This window comes from Lissotriton vulgaris, chromosome 2_1 (genome assembly GCF_964263255.1).
Source record: "Lissotriton vulgaris chromosome 2_1, aLisVul1.2, whole genome shotgun sequence".
NCBI lineage: Eukaryota > Metazoa > Chordata > Amphibia > Caudata > Salamandridae > Lissotriton > Lissotriton vulgaris.
Window position 1 is genome coordinate 270,040,166 of NC_141687.1, and position 24,322 is coordinate 270,064,487.

A 24,322-nucleotide genomic window follows, 5' to 3' on the forward strand; every position below is an offset into this window, starting at 1 on the left:
GACTGGATGTTGATCCTTCTGGGCGTACTTTTGGTGGCAATTGGTGCAAAACTTGAACGGTGTTTTGTCCATCCCCGCGCTCAGGGAGCCCCTATGAGCGCATTCTCCAAGGTTTTGATCGTAAACCTTCGACCTCGTCGCTCCGATTACTTGACCTGTAGTCCGGTGTAGCTGAAAACTTTGTTTTTGTCGATTTTCCTCGATTCCTCTTCCAAAACTCTGGAACTCTTCAGGAACGATCCAGACCCAACAGCGGAAAAAGGAATCTGATGATGGCGACCAAAGGTGGGAGCTTCCGGAGAAAGCACGTCGACGTCACGAAGGACACCAAATGGTGGTATGTCGATGCCGACCTGGGCCACAACTTTTTTTTTTTTTAATACTACAATTCCGGACCCAAACACTAGATGGCTGAATAATGCAGCACAGCATAGTGAATCCAGAAAGATTCACACTGCAAAGTTATGAAGTTCTTACTATTGGCTTTGACAGGTCCCCATGTCATCTGGTTTTCTGACTTTGCCTTGCTTCAGCTTTTCTGTGTCCACAGCAGCACTTGCAAGTTGCTTGGGTTATTCACGTTCAAAGTCTTTCTGTTTTTGTGAGGGATTGTTTATGTATTCTGAAAGGCTTTGCAAGCTTTGTCAAGATAGATGCTGGAACATGCGAGATTTGGAGAAGGGGACGTGAGAACTCCTTCCTGCCGTGGGAATGCCTGCTTGGAACCTAGCCAGTTCTGGTAGGATTCCTCTGGCCCAGGAGGAGGTCTTTCTTGAACCTTCAAGTGTGTTTAAAGGTGAGGGTTGTGGACTTAGAAACAGGGAGTTTGGAATCTGAGTCGGGGCAGATGCTTCTACCTCAGAGAAGTGGACCCTGGTTGCTGAGGCTCTCAATCACGGCTGTTTACTTCCCCAGTCTGAGATGCGGTGTTTGCACCAGGTGATGTATCGAGTTATCAGAGATGTATTTCTCTGATGTTGGGCGCTGAAGAAGGCGAAACGCCGAAATGCATTCGCCGCCACTGGAAATGTCTTGATGAAATAAAGCCTTTCCGACCAGTTCCCCTTTGGGCTTCTGCTTCTTTTTCGGAGGGAGAGTTTGCTGATATTTTCTGCGCGTGCCAGCCGCGCAGTACAGAAACCCCCGCCACTCAATTGGGTCTGGACTAAAACTGGCACGCTTCACGGCACATCGTTACTTCCAGGGATGGAATGCGTCCGGTACCCGCTTCTCCAACAGGGTGACCCGAGTGGTTGAGGTATTTTACCTTTGTCTGTGGCAATTTGCTCCGCGCATCTAGCCCCTGCTCACTGTTCTTCCTGTGCGAGGGGCTGTGACGGTACGAGGGGATTCAAGGAGAGGCTTCGTGAATTCAGGACAATGGTCGTGTGTCATCTAATCCTGCTTCATTGGAACCGCACTTGTGATTTTAACATTTGCACTCCCACCATTTCACCGACCCAAGCTGCTTCTGTCATTGAGCATCCCGGGAGTTGCAGTCTGGAGAATTGGAACGCACTGCATCAGGTGAGCAGGATTGCTTGGGGGAGGAGCGGACCCACGTCATCTACTAAAGAGGCAGCAAGGCAATTACATACTGTGATGTACTTCTCTGGTGTGGGGCGCTGAAGGAGGCGAAACGCCGAAATGCATTCGCCGCCACTGGAACGGTCTTGATGAAATAAAGCCTTTCCGACCAGTTCCCCTTTGGGCTTCTGCTTCTTTTTCGGAGGGAGAGTTTGCTGATATATATATTTCTAATGTCTTGCAGGACGTCCAGTATATTTGCTTGAGTCTTATTCCATATTACTTGCTGCTTGTTTATTAATCAGTATTATTCATGCATTAAGATTATTGCTTGCATATAAACATATATATATCTCTTTGTGAAATCTTATGCATTTGACATCTGGGAAAGCCTGTTAAGAGAGCATTGTGTAAAATAAAACCCCAAGCCTTATTCTACAGAGAGAGTCCTTGCATTTTGTTAAAGAAAACGTTCTTCTAAAGGTGCTGTGTTAAAGTCTTTGGTTGCACCGGGTGTTGGGCCACCTACCGTATGGAAGATTCTGTATTATCTGATAGGCGCAACCAAAACAGTGTCTGAGTGGGTGCATGTCTGAGTGAATGTTAAATGCCTCTCTGAGCGGGTCTCTGAGTGGGTCTGTGAATCTTTGATTTGATATATAAATGGGTGCACAAGTCTGAAATGGTCTGTGAGTGGGTGCTTGAGTGAATTGGTCTGTGAGTGCTTGAGTGAGTAGGTTTGTGAGTCATTGCTTGATTGACAGGGTTGTGAGTGGGTGCTCGAGTGTCTAATTGGGTGCTTGAGTGTCTGAGTGGGTCTGTGAGTGGCTGCGCGAATGTCTGGGTCCGAGTGGTTGCGCAAATCTCTGGGTTTGTGAGTGGTTGCACGAGACTCTGAGTGAGTCTGTGAGTGGGCACTCAAGTGTCTGAGTGGGCGCTCAAGTGTCTGAGTGGGTACTTGTGCTTGAGTGTAAGTGGGTGCTCTAGTATCTGAGTGGGTGCTCTAGTACCTGAGTGGGTGCTAGAGTGTCTGAGTGGGTGCTAGAGTGTCTGAGTGGGTGCTCGAGTGTCTGAGTGGGTAGGTAAATGTCTCTGAGTGGGTCTGTGAATCTCTGATTTGATATATAAATGGGTACACAAGTCTGTGAATTGGTCTGTGAGTGGGTGCGTGAGTGGGTGCTTGAGTCTGTAAGTGGGTGCTTGAGTGATTGGGTCTGTGAATGGGTGCATGAGTGTCTGAGTGGGTCCGTGAGTGGTTGCACAAGTGTCTGATTAGGTCCGTGAGTGGTTGCACGAGTGTCTGATTGGGTCTGTGAGTGGTTGCTTGAGTGTCTGAGTAGGTCTGTGAGTGGTTGCACGAGTGTCTGAGTAGGTCTGTGAGTGGTTGCACGAGTGTCTGCTTGAGTGTCTGAGTAGGTCTGTGAGTGGTTGCACGAGTGTCTGAGTAGGTCTGTGAGTGGTTGCACGAGTGTCTGAGTAGGTCTGTGAGTGGGTGCACGAGAGTCTATGTGGGGGTGCACGAGTCTCTGAATGGATATATGAGTGGGTCTATGATTGAGCGTGATGTATTTTTTTTAAACAACATTACATGGGGGGCCAGGCTGAGAATATCGCATGAGTCTGAAAAAAATAGTTTTGAACAGAGTGTCATAAAAATAATCCTATGTTTCAGCCATGGGGTCAGGGTACCTTTTGCTGAAACCTTATACCACGTTTCTTCTTCATTTTCAACCCCACGGACCGTGTCCTGCTACTTAAAATGGCAGCCCAAACTTTCTGCTCGGGTTGCGGCCAGCCAATCATGGAATTCCTGTTAGTGCACATATTCGCGGTTTATTGCGACCCTAGATATAGAAACTTGGATTTCCTTTAATAACTCCAAAACTACTAAACCTATTTACACCAACTAACAAAAAGTGTGCTTTCTGGACCAAAAGCTACCTTTCTGATAAATTTGTTGTAATTCCATCCAGCGTTCGGGCTGTAGTTGTGTTCGAAATCCCTATGGGAATTAACATTGGGAACACTCCCTCCCCCCTCTTTCTCAGCCCCCCCACTTGACAGATCACCCCAAAACTTCTCATGCACAACTAGAATCACCGACCCATTTTTTGGTGAAAAAAGTTGTGAATATTTGCCAAACTGCGCCAAAAATCTAGTCAAAAAATACTTTTCCTATGGAAACTAGTTAGTTGAGAGATATATACATAATATATACATATACACACACACACACATATATACACACATGTATACACAACACACACACACATGTATACACAACACACACACATGTATACACAACACACACACATGGATACACAACACACACGCATACACAACACATACAACACACACATATATAAACACACACACAACACATTCACACACATATATACAACACACGCACACATATACAACACACGCACATATATATATATATATATATATATATATATATATACATACACACACAGACACATATATATATATAACACACACACACACACATATATATATATATATATATATATATATATATATACTACTATTATAAAGAGAGAACTGTGTCCTTTGAGCCAGGTAAACTCGAAAAGTACACCACCAATCCAAACACCCAAGACATCTTTGAAAACCTCAGGGCAAGCAGAAGGACATAGGCTATATAAAAATAAAAAATATACGTTCTTTAAAAAATTTAGGAATAAAAAAAAAAGTAGTCCCTTGCAAGTAGCGCCGGCCGCGACGTGCGTGATGACATCGGGAACGCGGGGAGGAGCGGCGTTCAGGAGGAAGAGGAAGAGCGGCGGACATGAGCGTGGAGAGGAGCTGCGGACAGGCGGGGAGGAGCGGCGAGCGGCGGACAAGCGGTGAGCAGCGGCAAGAAGCGGAGGAGCAGTGGAGCGGCAAACTCAGCTGCGCGGGGAGGTGCCGAGGTAAGTGAAGCAGCCGTGGGTGCGCACCGAGGGACGTGCGGGGGCCATGAGTGCTCGGTAGCCTTTTCCTCAAAGTCGGGATGTCGGGGGAAACAGCGGACACGAGCGTGGGCAGAAGCGGCCAGGACCAACAAAACCGGAGCAAGGAAACACTGTCAGTACGCTCTGCTGCTCCCGGCCGCTCTGCTGCGCCTCTCCTGCTGCGATGCTGCCCCCAAGCCCCCTTCTGCCCCTGCTAGTATACATATACACATATCTATATATATATACATATCTATATATATATATATACATATCTATATATATATATATACATATCTATATATATATATATCTGACAAACGAAGAAGCACCAGACTTGGAGAGCCCTACGCCAAGTGTAAATGTTCAATTCTTGCCAGGCAGTCCCGCTGTCCCTCACTTCAGGTTCAGAGATTAATTGGCCAGCATTTCCTGACGCGTTTCAAGCGTCCATGCGCCCTTGTTCACAGGTGTTGGTCGATGAGTGTGAGCAGCAATACGCCTTCAAACATCCCTAAATAGTCCCGCCCATCAGGGCGTGTCAGCTTAGTGCATGCTGGGGTTTGAAGATTATTGACAAGGTTTGTACCTGTGGCCGCCGTCACTCCATCAAATTCAATACCACAGTGGGTTTCTGTGCCTGTTACGAGTGGCTGCAGGACTGTAATAATCCCTTCGGCAGGAAAACACAAGGCTCCATCTGCGTCTGCAATCACCACGCTGGACCCGCTAGTCAGCGGTGGGGCACCTCCGCGACCCCGGCAGGCCGCAATTTAATGACAAACGAAGAAGCACCAGACTTGGAGAGCCCTACGCCAAGTGTAAATGTTCAATTCTTGCCAGGCAGTCCCGCTGTCCCTCACTTCAGGTTCAGAGATTAATTGGCCAGCATTTCCTGACGCGTTTCAAGCGTCCATGCGCCCTTGTTCACAGGTGTTGGTCGATGAGTGTGAGCAGCAATACGCCTTCAAACATCCCTAAATCGTCCCGCCCATCAGGGCGTGTCAGCTTAGTGCATGCTGGGGTTTGAAGATTATTGACAAGGTTTGTACCTGTGGCCGCCGTCACTCCATCAAATTCAATACCACAGTGGGTTTCTGTGCCTGTTACGAGTGGCTGCAGGACTGTAATAATCCCTTCGGCAGGAAAACACAAGGCTCCATCTGCGTCTGCAATCACCACGCTGGACCCGCTAGTCAGCGGTGGGGCACCTCCGCGACCCCGGCAGGCCGCAATTTAATGACAAACGAAGAAGCACCAGACTTGGAGAGCCCTACGCCAAGTGTAAATGTTCAATTCTTGCCAGGCAGTCCCGCTGTCCCTCACTTCAGGTTCAGAGATTAATTGGCCAGCATTTCCTGACGCGTTTCAAGCGTCCATGCACCCTTGTTCACAGGTGTTGGCCGATGAGTGTGAGCAGCAATACGCCTTCAAACATCCCTAAATAGTCCCGCCCATCAGGGCGTGTCAGCTTAGTGCATGCTGGGGTTTGAAGATTATTGACAAGGTTTGTACCTGTGGCAGCCGTCACTCCATCAAATTCAATACCACAGTGGGTTTCTGTGCCTGTTACGAGTGGCTGCAGGACTGTAATAATCCCTTCGGCAGGAAAACACAAGGCTCCATCTGCGTCTGCAATCACCACGCTGGACCCGCTAGTCAGCGGTGGGGCACCTCCGCGACCCCGGCAGGCCGCAATTTAATGACAAACGAAGAAGCACCAGACTTGGAGAGCCCTACGCCAAGTGTAAATGTTCAATTCTTGCCAGGCAGTCCCGCTGTCCCTCACTTCAGGTTCAGAGATTAATTGGCCAGCATTTCCTGACGCTTTTCAAGCGTCCATGCGCCCTTGTTCACAGGTGTTGGCCGATGAGTGTGAGCAGCAATACGCCTTCAAACATCCCTAAATAGTCCCGCCCATCAGGGCGTGTCAGCTTAGTGCATGCTGGGGTTTGAAGATTATTGACAAGGTTTGTACCTGTGGCCGCCGTCACTCCATCAAATTCAATACCACAGTGGGTTTCTGTGCCTGTTACGAGTGGCTGCAGGACTGTAATAATCCCTTCGGCAGGAAAACACAAGGCTCCATCTGCGTCTGCAATCACCACGCTGGACCCGCTAGTCAGCGGTGGGGCACCTCCGCGACCCCGGCAGGCCGCAATTTAATGACAAACGAAGAAGCACCAGACTTGGAGAGCCCTACGCCAAGTGTAAATGTTCAATTCTTGCCAGGCAGTCCCGCTGTCCCTCACTTCAGGTTCAGAGATTAATTGGCCAGCATTTCCTGACGCGTTTCAAGCGTCCATGCGCCCTTGTTCACAGGTGTTGGCCGATGAGTGTGAGCAGCAATACGCCTTCAAACATCCCTAAATAGTCCCGCCCATCAGGGCGTGTCAGCTTAGTGCATGCTGGGGTTTGAAGATTATTGACAAGGTTTGTACCTGTGGCCGCCGTCACTCCATCAAATTCAATACCACAGTGGGTTTCTGTGCCTGTTACGAGTGGCTGCAGGACTGTAATAATCCCTTCGGCAGGAAAACACAAGGCTCCATCTGCGTCTGCAATCACCACGCTGGACCCGCTAGTCAGCGGTGGGGCACCTCCGCGACCCCGGCAGGCCGCAATTTAATGACAAACGAAGAAGCACCAGACTTGGAGAGCCCTACGCCAAGTGTAAATGTTCAATTCTTGCCAGGCAGTCCCGCTGTCCCTCACTTCAGGTTCAGAGATTAATTGGCCAGCATTTCCTGACGCGTTTCAAGCGTCCATGCGCCCTTGTTCACAGGTGTTGGCCGATGAGTGTGAGCAGCAATACGCCTTCAAACATCCCTAAATAGTCCCGCCCATCAGGGCGTGTCAGCTTAGTGCATGCTGGGGTTTGAAGATTATTGACAAGGTTTGTACCTGTGGCCGCCGTCACTCCATCAAATTCAATACCACAGTGGGTTTCTGTGCCTGTTACGAGTGGCTGCAGGACTGTAATAATCCCTTCGGCAGGAAAACACAAGGCTCCATCTGCGTCTGCAATCACCACGCTGGACCCGCTAGTCAGCGGTGGGGCACCTCCGCGACCCCGGCAGGCCGCAATTTAATGACAAACGAAGAAGCACCAGACTTGGAGAGCCCTACGCCAAGTGTAAATGTTCAATTCTTGCCAGGCAGTCCCGCTGTCCCTCACTTCAGGTTCAGAGATTAATTGGCCAGCATTTCCTGACGCGTTTTAAGCGTCCATGCGCCCTTGTTCACAGGTGTTGGCCGATGAGTGTGAGCAGCAATACGCCTTCAAACATCCCTAAATAGTCCCGCCCATCAGGGCGTGTCAGCTTAGTGCATGCTGGGGTTTGAAGATTATTGACAAGGTTTGTACCTGTGGCCGCCGTCACTCCATCAAATTCAATACCACAGTGGGTTTCTGTGCCTGTTACGAGTGGCTGCAGGACTGTAATAATCCCTTCGGCAGGAAAACACAAGGCTCCATCTGCGTCTGCAATCACCACGCTGGACCCGCTAGTCACCGGTGGGGCACCTCCGCGACCCCGGCAGGCCGCAATTTAATGACAAACGAAGAAGCACCAGACTTGGAGAGCCCTACGCCAAGTGTAAATGTTCAATTCTTGCCAGGCAGTCCCGCTGTCCCTCACTTCAGGTTCAGAGATTAATTGGCCAGCATTTCCTGACGCGTTTCAAGCGTCCATGCGCCCTTGTTCACAGGTGTTGGCCGATGAGTGTGAGCAGCAATACGCCTTCAAACATCCCTAAATAGTCCCGCCCATCAGGGCGTGTCAGCTTAGTGCATGCTGGGGTTTGAAGATTATTGACAAGGTTTGTACCTGTGGCCGCCGTCACTCCATCAAATTCAATACCACAGTGGGTTTCTGTGCCTGTTACGAGTGGCTGCAGGACTGTAATAATCCCTTCGGCAGGAAAACAGAAGGCTCCATCTGCGTCTGCAATCACCACGCTGGACCCGCTAGTCAGCGGTGGGGCACCTCCGCGACCCCGGCAGGCCGCAATTTAATGACAAACGAAGAAGCACCAGACTTGGAGAGCCCTACGCCAAGTGTAAATGTTCAATTCTTGCCAGGCAGTCCCGCTGTCCCTCACTTCAGGTTCAGAGATTAATTGGCCAGCATTTCCTGACGCGTTTGAAACGCGTCAGGAAATGCTGGCCAATCAATCTCTGAACCTGAAGTGAGGGACAGCGGGACTGCCTGGCAAGAATAGAACATTTACACTTGGCGTAGGGCTCTCCAAGTCTGGTGCTTCTTCGTTTGTCATTAAATTGCGGCCTGCCGGGGTCGCGGAGGTGCCCCACCGCTGACTAGCGGATCCAGCGTGGTGATTGCAGACGCAGATGGAGCCTTGTGTTTTCCTGCCGAAGGGATAATTACAGTCCTGCAGCCCCTCGTAACAGGCACAGAAACCCACTGTGGTATTGAATTTGATGGAGTGACGGCGGCCACAGGTACAAACCTTGTCAATAAACTTCAAACCCCAGCATGCACTAAGCTGACACGCCCTGATGGGCGGGACTATTTAGGGATGTTTGAAGGCGTATTGCTGCTCACACTCATCGGCCAACACCTGTGAACAAGGGCGCATGGACGCTTGAAACGCGTCAGGAAATGCTGGCCAATCAATCTCTGAACCTGAAGTGAGGGACAGCGGGACTGCCTGGCAAGAATTGAACATTTACACTTGGCGTAGGGCTCTCCAAGTCTGGTGCTTCTTCGTTTGTCATTAAATTGCGGCCTGCCGGGGTCGCGGAGGTGCCCCACCGCTGACTAGCGGGTCCAGCGTGGTGATTGCAGACGCAGATGGAGCCTTGTGTTTTCCTGCCGAAGGGATAATTACAGTCCTGCAGCCACTCGTAACAGGCACAGAAACCCACTGTGGTATTGAATTTGATGGAGTGACGGCGGCCACAGGTACAAACCTTGTCAATAAACTTCAAACCCCAGCATGCACTAATCTGACACGCCCTGATGGGCGGGACTATTTAGGGATGTTTGAAGGCGTATTGCTGCTCACACTCATCGGCCAACACCTGTGAACAAGGGCGCATGGACGCTTGAAACGCGTCAGGAAATGCTGGCCAATCAATCTCTGAACCTGAAGTGAGGGACAGCGGGACTGCCTGGCAAGAATTGAACATTTACACTTGGCGTAGGGCTCTCCAAGTCTGGTGCTTCTTCGTTTGTCATTAAATTGCGGCCTGCCGGGGTCGCGGAGGTGCCCCACCGCTGACTAGCGGGTCCAGCGTGGTGATTGCAGACGCAGATGGAGCCTTGTGTTTTCCTGCCGAAGGGATAATTACAGTCCTGCAGCCACTCGTAACAGGCACAGAAACCCACTGTGGTATTGAATTTGATGGAGTGACGGCGGCCACAGGTACAAACCTTGTCAATAAACTTCAAACCCCAGCATGCACTAAGCTGACACGCCCTGATGGGCGGGACTATTTAGGGATGTTTGAAGGCGTATTGCTGCTCACACTCATCGGCCAACACCTGTGAACAAGGGCGCATGGACGCTTGAAACGCGTCAGGAAATGCTGGCCAATCAATCTCTGAACCTGAAGTGAGGGACAGCGGGACTGCCTGGCAAGAATTGAACATTTACACTTGGCGTAGGGCTCTCCAAGTCTGGTGCTTCTTCGTTTGTCATTAAATTGCGGCCTGCCGGGGTCGCGGAGGTGCCCCACCGCTGACTAGCGGGTCCAGCGTGGTGATTGCAGACGCAGATGGAGCCTTGTGTTTTCCTTCCGAAGGGATAATTACAGTCCTGCAGCCACTCGTAACAGGCACAGAAACCCACTGTGGTATTGAATTTGATGGAGTGACGGCGGCCACAGGTACAAACCTTGTCAATAAACTTCAAACCCCAGCATGCACTAAGCTGACACGCCCTGATGGGCGGGACTATTTAGGGATGTTTGAAGGCGTATTGCTGCTCACACTCATCGGCCAACACCTGTGAACAAGGGCGCATGGACGCTTGAAACGCGTCAGGAAATGCTGGCCAATCAATCTCTGAACCTGAAGTGAGGGACAGCGGGACTGCCTGGCAAGAATTGAACATTTACACTTGGCGTAGGGCTCTCCAAGTCTGCTGCTTCTTCGTTTGTCATTAAATTGCGGCCTGTCGGGGTCGCGGAGGTGCCCCACCGCTGACTAGCGGGTCCAGCGTGGTGATTGCAGACGCAGATGGAGCCTTGTGTTTTCCTGCCGAAGGGATAATTACAGTCCTGCAGCCACTCGTAACAGGCACAGAAACCCACTGTGGTATTGAATTTGATGGAGTGACGGCGGCCACAGGTACAAACCTTGTCAATAAACTTCAAACCCCAGCATGCACTAAGCTGACACGCCCTGATGGGCGGGACTATTTAGGGATGTTTGAAGGCGTATTGCTGCTCACACTCATCGGCCAACACCTGTGAACAAGGGCGCATGGACGCTTGAAACGCGTCAGGAAATGCTGGCCAATCAATCTCTGAACCTGAAGTGAGGGACAGCGGGACTGCCTGGCAAGAATTGAACATTTACACTTGGCGTAGGGCTCTCCAAGTCTGGTGCTTCTTCGTTTGTCATTAAATTGCGGCCTGTCGGGGTCGCGGAGGTGCCCCACCGCTGACTAGCGGGTCCAGCGTGGTGATTGCAGACGCAGATGGAGCCTTGTGTTTTCCTGCCGAAGGGATAATTACAGTCCTGCAGCCACTCGTAACAGGCACAGAAACCCACTGTGGTATTGAATTTGATGGAGTGACGGCGGCCACAGGTACAAACCTTGTCAATAAACTTCAAACCTCAGCATGCACTAAGCTGACACGCCCTGATGGGCGGGACTATTTAGGGATGTTTGAAGGCGTATTGCTGCTCACACTCATCGGCCAACACCTGTGAACAAGGGCGCATGGACGCTTGAAACGCGTCAGGAAATGCTGGCCAATCAATCTCTGAACCTGAAGTGAGGGACAGCGGGACTGCCTGGCAAGAATTGAACATTTACACTTGGCGTAGGGCTCTCCAAGTCTGGTGCTTCTTCGTTTGTCATATATATATATATCTAAGGTGGTGGGAGCAGGTTAGGGAAAACAATGGAGAGAGGACAGGAGATATGGTAAAGAGAAACTTGAAGGGCAGTACGAGAAGCACATGAAGGAGCCAGCAAAACATATGTGGGGGAAGAAGGCCCATGACAGTCGGGAACATGGAGCATGGAGAAGGCGATGAAGAATGAGCAGTACACAGGGGAAGAGCGAGCCGCCACGAGTGAATGAGAAAGCACAAAACAGGGGCGGGGGTTATATTTTGGGGTGCGGAGAAAAAAAAAACAGGCAAGAAAGCTATAAAACACTAAAAGTGTGCTGTTACAAGTCAGTTCGTCAAGAAGATGGTTAAGAGACATTGCTTCAGGGGAGGGACAAACAAGATGGACAATAAAAGCTGTCAAATAAGAAGCAAGCAACTAAGAGTGATAATAAAACCAACCAATGATAAGCAATAGTTCGGCTGTAAGTAAGCACCTATACATTCTTGGTAGGTCCACAATAGGTCTTTAGCTTGTGGTTATGTCTGGTAGATTTGACCTAATTTTGTCATGAGCTCTCCATTTCGTATGAGTAACCGCAATGTAGGATTTGAGAAATGTTGTGTAATGAGGAGTGTTTAATCTTGGCCTAAGAGGGGCTGAACCATGTTGGGCAGCAGACCGAGCTTCAATGCAGAATGAATATACTTTCCCCATACTACACGTCACACCCCTCATGTCCTTGCTTTTCTACACAATGTTGCATTTAAAAACGAGAAGTGTTTGTTTAGTAACTTGCATGCTTAAGTCTCTTCAGGAGAGTTTCAACACATTCATTTTAAATGGGGATGTAGATTTATCTAGTGTACGCTTCTCCCTTTTTAGGTCTCGCCTGGCGAAGGCAGCGCATGCGCTTCTCTTGCCATGGAGATGACCTTTTGGAATTGATTCTCCCAAAGCCTTACATGCACGCGTAGGGATGGACAAAGATGGATGCTCTCGCCATTTTTCCACACTCACAGCATGCGCATGCATGTAAAGACAGTGGACAGTCCGGCGCCACCTTGTTAAACACGCGCGCTTTCACTTTAAACACGGTGTGCTTTCACTTTAAACAGAGTTTAAAGTGAAAGCACGCTGCCATGTGGGCACGGACTGCACGCCAGCCCGGCCGACTTCCCTTGTTTGGTATACTTGCCCCTCTCCTGGTCCACGGTTGCGCGCTGACTGATACCCATCTCCCCGCACCAGCAGGGCCTCAATTGTCAGTGTGAGGGATGGAGCTCAGACACTAACTTGATTTGGGGGATGAGTGTGCGGGCCTGTGCTGCCGCCAGCGCTTCCCAATCCCTTAAAACTGGCCTGTCTCCGCTCCTCCGTACTCCACCGGCGTCCACCGCGTGCCAGGGTCCTACAACCACCACTCCACGCTGGCAGCGCCTGAACTTTCCCCCTCATTCCGCCGCCCTTGAGGCTTCCCGCCTTTCCGGTGCCCTCCAGCACCTCACGCCCTGCAAGAGGTCTTCAACGTTTCTTCTGTTATCCAGCACCACGCAGGTCTCTGAAGACCCACCCTATCCTGTAGCCCCTCATTGCTTCTCCTCCTCTACAGCCCTTCATCCATTCCCCAATTCTGCAGCCTTCCATCATTTCCTTCCTTTTTGTTGCCCTTGACATTTCCTGACACTTCACTGACTAGCAAAGTTTCCTACTGTCCAACAATCCTCCATTGTTTTCAACAATTTCACAGCCCTTTAGTGTTTCTCTCAGCTTTCTACAGCACTCTAGTTTTCCCTCTGTTCACCAGCTTTCCGAGCCATCCCATCCCTTCCGGTCATCACCATGACCAGCATTTCTGCACTTGGATAAATCTACAAAAGTTCAACCCCGCGCCTACCTACATGCCCCCGCGCACTGACTTCAGCTCAGAAGACTGCGGCGTGCCCTGGAAGATGCGCTGCCTGGTGGAGGCCTTTGCCACAGGCGAGGTCTGCTCATACATAGGTACCTGTATTTGCCATTTTACCAAATGCAGCTTATCAGAGCATGAGATAAGATAGTTCAGTGACTAAATACACTTCTTGCAGCCTGTGATGTAGCAAGGGTGCGGTAAGCCTGTATGCAAGAAAGCAACTACCCTGGTTGGGTAGTAACAAAATGGCCCTGGCGGGTTTGAGGACCCTTTATACAAATAACCCAAGTGCTCTTACACCTGTTGCACAAATGACAGCTGTAACCCTGTGCAATCTGAAAGTCACGTGAAAATACGGAGAGGCACCACCGGTCCAACTTTCATTTTTCAGAGGTTTGACATTTTGATGGGTAAGATCTACATATAAAAAGCCAATAGCATGGGAAAGGGTTCTCAGTAAAAGACCGTGGTAGCTTTGCCGAGGATCAGGTCATAGTGTGTGGAGGACTGATTATTGGGCATTACTGTTACTTTCAAAACTAACCTTACCTGGTCGTAGAGTTTGTATATAAAGACAAGATTATTTTATCTCATAGCTGCTTCGATGTATTTAATGGTGCGATGTCGCCTTAAAAGTGGTAGCATACAAGACTGATAAAAAAGATCTCTCCAGTTGGTGCAGTCCGGTCGCTCTACAGAGGAGGTGGGGCGGCCAGCAGCCTGAGCCGGAGTTTCTCTTCACTTACCACTATGAACTAGAGGCGCATAGAAGAAGGGAAAAATGCCAGCACGTGACAGACCACTGCATTGGGCTGGTACTATACTAAGGTCATTCTAGTCAGTTGCCTAGGGAGCCATTTTCAAGGGTGGCAGATTGTATCTAAAACCATCACATGCACCCGTTTGTTAAAGGATGGGTGTTTGAAATGTCACTTCACCGATGACGCTAAAATTCCTGCGCCGCTCCACACCTCATTTACTCCTCCTAAGCACTCTGAGCAGGCTTTAACCCAAACAACTTTGCACCTAGAGCCAGCAAGCTGATGTGGGGAGCTGGCACGTGGGACAGTGAAGGCCCCCCACTCTCTTCCTAGCACTTGGACGCCTATCAGATGGACATTGTGCATCCTGGGTGGACTCAGAATGTAAAGCCAGGGTTCTCCTGGCTGCTGTAGAACACCACTGGAGAGATGTGGCACTGTGGGAGTCAAAGCACCCCTTAGGGTACTGCCAAAAAGGTCATTTATTTCCGTAGGCTGGTCAGTTGAGTGTCTGTTTTTTAGGTTTCAGCTTGACGTAAACAGCGCATGCACTGCACTCGTCATACGAGGCTTCTTGGAATTGATACGATTCCAGAAGCCTCGTCCCTGCTCCGCCTTCAACTTTCATTCATGTGCGTCATTTGGCGTCACAAATTATGCCAAGGGCAGTGCAATGATTGCACTGAAGGCATGTCAATCCTTCCTTGTTGCCACCCTGTCTCCTTTTAGGCACGCCCACAGGGATTGGATCTTTTACCGCAGCGTTACACCATTGCCTTCAATTACTGGGGAAGCACTATTTGTTTCCCTTCCGTCTGTCTATATCAGAGATACGTTGCTTAAATGTTGCCGCCTACCAGAATACTAATCTCACCCAGTTTCCCCCTTCTTGCGATTTCGCCTCTTATCCTCTACCAATCTCTCGCCCAGTTTCCCCCTTCTTGCGATTTCGCCTCTTCCTTTCAGTTCCTGTCACACTGTAATGTCATCTATCCCCCTTCCCTTCACATCAGTCCCACAAACGGTTATTTTATTAACGTGTGGTATGCATTTTTTTAAATTTAAAGTTCTGTACTCTCGAGGCATTTCCTGTTGCTGACTTGCTGACCAGACCGAGAGTTGGTTGCTGTGTAAATGATGTGGCTATAAATGTACCTGGTGCTAGTGCACATAAAGGTACTGTTGTGGGGCTTGTTTGTGTTTACTACCGAGCCGCGTCATTCAACGTAAACCCCAGCCAAGGCACAGTTGTGCTCAGTGAAAGAATAGCCTCACCCGCCCCCATCTCCTCCCCGGTCCATTAAGCAGACCTGCCCCTCCCTTTGTTGGTCTCACTGTGCTTTCACTTCCTCTCTTTTCTTTTAGAGCTGCTGCCCTGGGGCAGCAGCTCTAAAAGAAAAGAGAGGAAAGAGAGATGTCCCTCGGAGACAGAGGCGTGGTTTCATCTTCAGAGCCTGTCTCTCTACTACTCACTCTCTACTACTCACTCTCTACTCGCACATATATATATTTATGCATATGCATTTATATATATGTATGTGTACATATACATACATATTTAAACATATATATATATATATATACACACACACACATCTGCATATCTATATAAATACAAATATAAATGCATGTATACATATATGCATGTTATGTACATGAAAGTTTGAAAAACACTAATAAAAGCAAAGCTAAAAAGCCACCTAATTACAAACAGAATTGCTTTAAATTAAACGAGGGCGAGGCCTATTGCATTTTCAATGCTTGTTTTGCATACCAGCCCATCCTCTCCTCAGTCATCCCTTCTGATTCCCGAACTATCCTCTCACCACCGTTGCTTTCTTTGCACCCAATCTATTGCACATACATGTATGGCTTTAATGTGCTAGAGATATATTTTCATGTGTTAGTACATTAAACTAAGATGAATTGGGTTTGCCCAATGCTTGCTTAATCGAACAACAAAATTAAAGTCAGACGAGTCATTCAATGGAGTACATGAGTGATACTTGCTGACTCTTACAAAGAAAGCTTAAAAACACATATAGGGCACCATATTTGGAAATAAATTGTAAATACTCAGCAACTGACGTCAGTAAATATTTCAGTAAAAATGAGGTGTGAGAAAATCAAAAAGGGCTGCATATAATTCAAGATGCTAGCTGGGATTTTAGTGAGGAACACTGGGATGTTTACTGATCCCCCCCCTTAAAATTTTCTACAATCTACAGTGAAATCTTAGTCTTTTCACTGTCCCCAGCATATGTTGGCAAGCTGGGACATGCATGAAGTACATGTTCTTCTGTTCCTGTGTGTTGCGAACGGTGCAAGTGCGTGCCCTGAAGGTGCAAAGCTACCATTCAGTTGCATGGATCTATGGCAGACTGCACCTGGAACAGGGTGAGGCCATTCTCTCTTTCACTGGTAAATGGAAACAGCAGGAGTAACATCCCGTCCTTATTTCACAGTCTGGACCCTCTTGATGGCCTCTTTGGACATTAGAGCTCGTACCTCTTGAAAAAAAATGATAGGTGCTCTTATAAAACTCATTTTGATGTGAACGGAAGCTGCAGCGGGTCAAAAAGGAATGAAATGGCACAACTATATTGGATGATCTGGAGGACCCATCTGCCAGATGTCATAGATTGCTACACTTGGAGAAAATGTGTGATCCTGCCTCTCACACGGTGGTGATGCACCTCTAAGGACAAATTAAAGCTCCTTGATAGGTGATGTTGCAGGGGAGGGGAACTAAGAAGAGAGCTGTTCCTGGTTACTTGCACTGCACGATGTCTGCTTTATCTCTGCTCCCAGCCACAAAAGGATGGGACGACTACTCCAGAGGGTGGGTGTACCCTGCAGCAGTCTCGTAAGGGCCAAAACAGAGGAGAAACCCCATTTGGCAGGAATTGAAATGCCCAAGGAAAGCACAGTGGCTCCACATTCCTTAGAGTTCAAAGGTGGAATCAGCCTTTTCACCAAAAAGGTGGGATCCATCAAGGATGCCTGCACATTTCCAGAAAAACCAAAGGCATACCTTATACAGGTTTGTAACCAAAATCTGTTTCTGGTAGACTTTTCTGTGGGGATATCAGAATTCAATTTGGAAAACACAGTCAACTGAAAGCTGTGACAGCTTCTGAATCCAATCTTCGGATGGAGCCCAGTCAACTCCAAAAAGACCATCACTCAGGTCCTGGTCACCAGCTGTCTCGACTACAGTAATGCTCTCTACGCAAACATCTACACCTAGCTCCACAAACTACTCCAGACCACACAGATACTGCAGCCAAACTCATCCTGGACATCCCCAAAGGACACGTTACCCCCACCGCAGAAACCTCCACTGGCTCCCAATCTAAAAGAGATGCCAGTTCAAGATCCACATGCATGACTACAAAGCTCTGGACGATCAAGGACTGGCCTACATCAAGCAATTACTGAACCTACCACTCACCCACAAGACACCTGCGCTCCTTCTCACTAGCCTGTGCACACACTCCCCGCATCAGTCCCATTCGCAGCAAAGGCCGCTCCTACTCCTGCATCGCCACCAAGACCTGGAACAAACTATCCCTCTATCTTTGAGCAGCACCCTCCCTGGCGGACTTCAGGAAAACGCAAGACCTGGCTCTGCGACTGAAACGTTGCACGTACAGTACCCAGATACCCCTAGGAGTGACAGTGCTGCGCTATACAAATGCTGATTGACTGAGTATGGAGCCTATGGAGTATTCTAAAGGTGAAGAATATGCCATTAGAAATATCCATTAGAAATTCAATTCTGACTTTACCACTTAAAATGCTAGAAATAAACACTGAAATTTAAATCTGAGAAGGATACACAATACAGTGACTTTACCCTGGAAAGGTACTTCCTTGAACGGTCGATAAGAATCACTGCCACGCTAGTTGCGGTCAAGCGAGCTATTCAGGAAATAGGGAACCAGGAGACATGCTTTTTAGCCTGCCCCTCACATCTGGCTTTAGTGTATGCACATGGTCAATTGTTTTGAGATCTTATTCAGTCTCCATGCTTTGTCCAAAATTGTAAGTATTTAGAATCAATCTCAAAGCTTAGTAGTAAGGTTCTGGCAAAAATAATTAACAATACATTGAAGAAGAGCCCACTTTCATGGTTTAGTCACAAAATTGAATTTGGTGGTAAAGTATTGGCCTTTGGAACAACCAATACTGCATTACAATTTCAAGTCTCCAGGAGCATAGTTCCAGATAACTCAAAAAGGCCATAAGTCACGCACCTGTACTAGTACGTCCTGATGATCAAAAGACCTTTGTACTCCAGACCGATGCATCCGGTAGAGGGCTAGGAGCGGTTCTCTCCCAACCTGATCGGGACGGCAGTCTCTGCCCTGTACTATATCTGAGCCGTAAATTATTCCCTAGAGAGACATGTTATGCCACAATTGAGCTAGAATGTTTAGCGATTTAATGGGCCCTTGAAGCCCTCCAATACTATCTGCTAGGACGTCAGTTTATTTTGATAACTGATCATGCTCCTCTAACTTGGCTGTCACAAAACAAAGACTCTAACCCTAAAATCCTCAGTTGGTTCCTTGCCTTGCAGCCCTTTTCTTTCCACACCATGCATGCCCCCGGGAGACTACAAACGAACGTCAACTTCCTTTCCAGATATCCGGTGACTGAATGGCCCACACGTCCATTCCTAGAGGGGAGGCTATGTGAGGGTTCCCCTTCCCGACACGGCGCGCCGCCCGACCAATCCAACATGGCGGCCGCGATGTGGTCGGGCGAAAGCCGAGGCAGCGCGCTAGCAGACATCAAAGACGTCAAGGAGACCGAACCAATCAGGGACGACCCAAGGGAGACCTTGGGAAAGAAAAAGGCGGGCCCAGGGCGATCAGGGAGAACGACGCGGAGGAGAGAGAGGACGACGTGGAGGAGAGAGAGGAAGACGCGGAAGAGAGATAAAAAGGAGTAGTTGCGAGCAAAAAGGCGAAGGCGAGAGGAGCAGAAGCGGAAACGAGCAAGGAAGAAGAAGAGCAGCAGCATTTGGACAACCGCTCTGGGAGCAAAGCGATCGAGTCCAGCGCTCCCACAGTGGAAGGAGAGGCTGTGACTCCTACCCCCATGGCCAGGAGGGTCGTGGGTCCAGGCAAGTGCCCAGGGCTGGGTTCTTTTCTTTAAGAGGCTGGTGGGCATGCATTAAAGGTCACATCCCCTGAAACCACCAAAGCAAACCCCCTTTTCACCTAGGCACCACACATTAGGAGCACAAAGGTGACGGAAGCACTTTTCCCTATTTCTTTTCTTTGGTAACCTGCCAGTTCGGCTGATCCTGTGTTCTTTGTTTTCTATTCCTGCTGGAAACACTCCCCTGTGGTAACCCGAAGAAACACAACAAGGAGACAACCCCGGTGCAAAGGACCAACAGCAGCAGTGACTGTGGACTGTTTTTTTTTTTTTATCATTCCCTGTCCCCAATGCCCAGCCGGATTTCTTATTTCCCCATCTACCCCAGATCTACGTACAATATAGAGACTCCAAAAGAAACCTATAGACATTTCTTTTGTGGTTACAATAAAATACTCCCTCCTTTAACTATCCCCTTGAGAGTCTTTTCCTGTAGTTTCTTTTGGGAGTTCCATTTGGGTGTCAAATTTACAAAGCGGGTGACCTCAATCCCTGGCGATATCACAGGGCCTTAATGTGAGAACACACTGCCTCATGAAATTGAGGTTTAACACGGTCTCTGATACAGTAAACATGGGCAATTTGATTTAGGTAAAATTTTGGTGTCTATAAATGTTGGGGTATCATTTACCTAAACCGTTGGGACCAGTGGAACAATCGGAACAATGGTCGGAGACCTTGAAGGGGTGTTGCTGAATTTATGATGCACTCACGCATTCTCTTTGAAATCAGATTGGCACGTTGGGATTGAGTCCTGCTTCATCTACTGATGCTTACACCACTTGGACTTACCAGAGTTCCTCAAGTATGAAGTTCAGTGGTCGTGTGAACAGCCTCAGGACCAAATCTGCACCTGTGATTTGGAACAGGATCAGGACTTAGGCGGTGGCCGCAAATACTTGTGCAGGCCCTTGACCGAAATCTGCATCCTGTGTCATGGCGTGGCTTGAAAGCTGTAATTTTGCAAGGGGAAATATTTTCCAAACAAGCTGGTAAAATAGTTAGAAATGTTGCCCAGAAACATACATATGTGGGAGCGGATCTCCAGATCAACATTGAAAGGCGCGGAAAGAAAGGAGCTGGGGTCAGCATGCAGGGGTGGTGCTTAAATGTTTCCCAGCTCCGTCACCAATTCACGCGCACGGCCACGTAATTCCATCTAGCAGTACACAGGAGCACCAATATGAAAAAGTTTACAGATCTAGTCTGGCACATTGGGAGAGTAATACTCTTAAGATGAGGAGTCTGTACTGAGATGTACACATCGGAATACAAAATAATGCACTCCATTCACTTGAAATAGATGTCTCCAAAACATTTGGAAGGGCTGGCAACGGAGGCAAACAATACATATGGAGCTCGGCATAATTTACAAGATTAAAACACAATTGAAACAAAGTAAACACTCCAATAAAAGAAGGGATTTCTGTTTCCAAGTGGTAGTCACTTGCTGAATTTTATGGAAATCAATAGTGGCATGCTTGGAAGCGATACAGGAAAAACACGGACCAACATTACTTAGCACAATGCTAATAAACTTACATTTGGCTTTTTCTTCATCTCGTCCTCTGGTAAGAAGCACGAGCCCCACAATTAGGTTATTAAAATGCAGTCCCTTCGATGTTCCACCAAAAGAGCAGTAGATGACCTGGAAATAATAAATATAAGCATTAAATTTAGTCTGCTAGTCATAACTTTCTCGTTCCGGTTTTGCTATTTTCTTAAGTGCTTAATGGTCATCATTTGCGATCAAAAATACACAGATTACAAAAACATTCTATGCTCTGATCAGTGGTAGCGCTAATGAAATAACGTTGAACGCTTATGTTAGAAACAAGTTTAGCTTAATATACTCACGTTGTTGTGAACTGTGAATGAAGCAAACTATACGCAGTTCGGATATTTCAGAATGCAGTAAGCATCCAGAGAACCCCCATTCTTAATTGATTCACCACGAAGAGCACATCATTTACTCTGCCGATCAAGATTAGGGCCACGTGTGTCTACTGACCGAAGGCGCACTGGCTGCCCAAGCTGCACCTCATCTACCATACTCCAAGATTTTCGCTTCATGGCAGGGATTTAAAGTGCCCTGTTCAGGTCAGCCCACACGGCAGGAGTACGCTTGGGAAAATGATGCAATGTTGCCCATTGCTCAGAGTTGCTTGAAAGGCTTGCGGTCTTTTCTCCAAGGCAAACTTCCAAAGCGTGGCTATCCTTTTGAAGAAAACGAGTTTTCTACCAGCACCAGGGACACTGTTTTCAACCCCCTTTGCTTCGCCTCGCCTCAGCAGGCATAAACATGGCGGGCACGCCATCAAATGACCTGCTTTTAAATAGGGCAGGCCGTTTGATGCCATGCCATGCCACAAAATGTCAGCGGTTATATAAAAAAATAAGCATTTACGATGCAACGGTCTCGCCTTTGCAAAAGTTAGAGCTATTGGCATTGTAAATGACAACATTTTTATTTATGTGTTGGTTTTGAAAACAGATAGATAATTGGCATTGTCATTTACAATGCCAATAGCTTAATCTCTCGCAATTGCGAGACCTATTGCATTTGCACCCACACACACAGAGCAACACACAGAGCCACATGCACCCACACACACAGAGCCACACACACAGACAGAGCCACACACACATACAGAACCCCCCACACACACACACAGACAGAACCACACACACACACACACAGACAGAACCACACACACACACAGAACCACACACACACACACACACACACACAGAGCCCCACACACACACACAGCCACACACACACACAGAGCCACACACACACACAGAGCCAGACACACACACACAGAGCCACACACACACACACAGAGCCACACACACACACACAGAGCCACACACACACACACACAGAGCCACACACACACACACACACAGAGCCAGGATGCGTCACGTCAGATTACGGGCCAGTGTCCTCGAGTCAATCAACTCTGAGAGACAGCTGGGGACCCCAGCCTACACTCCACTGTGCTCCCCAAAAGGACAGTGGCCACCTTGTGATAACATAGCACAGCACCCCAAACCAGGTCCCGCCTCGACCCTATCAGAACCCACATCACCATACTGAGCTTAATTTGTATGCAAAAAAAAAATACAGTTGCCCAAAATGTTTGTTAGGAGACTGCAACTAATTCCCTCTCAGTTCACAATGCCCGCTTCCTTCTAAAGGTCATTTCCCACTTCTCCCCACTGGCACCACTCACTTCTGTATAGAGAGTGTCAAAGCCAGATTGCAGCCAGCAGGCAAAACCAGCAGGCCAGCTTCCCACACAGTGTGAGCGTGTGTGTGTGTGTGGGGGGTGCGCAGGGGGCGGCTAGGGAGAGTTAGACACATGTTCCCATGGCACTTTCCATATTTTAAAAGTTGTGCAACTCCTTCACAAAGTTTCCCATAGAAAAGTAATTACAATAGGCACACCTGACAATAACTCTGTATGCTCTGCAAAGAGGCCAAGGATTGAATTGGCACTATTGAGAATCTTTATGGCACTGTGACTTTCGCTAATAGACACTCGCACTGCCTTCCCTCATCCTAATCTACAGAGCTCTTAGGCATGCTATCATTACCACTCAGCCAACTCTGGAACTCACTCTGAAACCTAAAGGCGGCTCAGTTTGCAGTATGTGCTGTACAAGATTCATATGTTAAAGGAAAAACAAAACTGCAGAAACACATCATCTGGGAAAAGAAATCACTCTCAGGAAATAGAAGTCCACATACCATGCATTCGGCAGTAAAGCGTGAAAGCATCACCGACTTGAATGAACATAAGGGATGTTGCACATATTGTTGAGAAAGAAATAATTTTCTTTCCTTTAAAACACAAGGGCTTTCAAGAAAGGCCCACTTTCAAAGTTTGATTTTAATTTAAAAACTGTTGGTGCTAACCACCACCATTCCGCATAAAGCGGTCTCACACATTTTCACGCTCACATATTCTCTCTCTCTCTCTCTCTCTTTGTCACTCACTCCTCTGTCTCTTTATCCCTGATTGCAATGACAGGCAGCCCAATATGTTTTAATAAATAAGGCAGCACAAGTTTCTCACTATTCACAAAATACTAGTGTGCAGTCAAAAAGCATAGTTTAGCATCAAAAGAGTCGCCCTCCCCTACAATAGGAACCAATGAGCAGGGTCCAACGAGGGGGAGGGGGGGGGGCAGGAGAGCAAGCACAACCAACGGGGGGGGGGGGGGGGTCAGGAGAGCAAGCACAACCAACGAGGGGGGGGTCAGGAGAGCAAGCACAACCAACGAGGGGAGGGGGCAGGAGAGCGAGCACAACCAACGAGGGGGGGGGGGGGGCAGGAGAGTAAGCACAACCAACGAGGGGGGGGTCGGGAGAGCAAGCACAACCAACTAGTGGGGGGCAGGAGAGCAAGCACAACCAACGAGGGGGGGCAGGAGAGCAAGCACAACCAACGAGGGGGGACGGGGTGGAGGGTGAGCTTACCTGCGGCATCCAAGCTGGGGCCGCGACCAGGAGAGACTCCACACAACCACATTTCTCCGAGGCAAAGCAGAAATGCCTCGGAAAAACGACCCGTGATTTTCGGATTCGGGGGCATGGTTTTCTTTCTCTCCTCTTCCCTTTGGCTGGAAGGTAAAATTACAGCCAATGGGAAGAGAAGAGAAAGAAAGTAAAAAACACACCCCCGAATCCCAAAAAGACGGGGCTTAAACGAAGTGACGCCCCTCTCCTCCAATGGCTGGCCTCCATTTAGGAAGCCAGCCAATGGAGAAGAGGGGCAGGTTTAAGCCCCTTACTGAAACACATAAGATCTCCCCTGCAAGACTGCGCAAGCGCAGCCTTCGCAGGCGGAGACCTAAAAAGGAGACCAAAACTTTCCTAATGGACAAATTCTACGCCAAACGATCACATTACAATCACCTCAACGACATGTTCCACCCTCCACTTCGGCATT

The 24,322-nt window shown here is 48.5% G+C and overlaps 1 protein-coding gene and 1 non-coding gene across 3 annotated transcripts in view; one reads left to right on the top strand and one right to left on the bottom strand.

Annotated features, from left to right (window-relative positions):
* USP32 (ubiquitin specific peptidase 32) overlaps nucleotides 1–24,322 on the bottom strand; it is a 1,504,025-nt gene that overhangs the window by 1,224,840 nt on the left and 254,863 nt on the right. For both annotated transcript variants that reach the window (XM_086954917.1, XM_086954918.1), the window contains exon 3: nucleotides 20,904–21,009. In XM_086954917.1, coding sequence (XP_086811043.1) covers nucleotides 20,904–21,009 — 106 coding nt within the window. The remainder of the gene's footprint in view (nucleotides 1–20,903; nucleotides 21,010–24,322) is intronic.
* LOC147729955 (small Cajal body-specific RNA 11) lies at nucleotides 15,495–15,600 on the top strand. Its single transcript, XR_015308944.1, has one exon.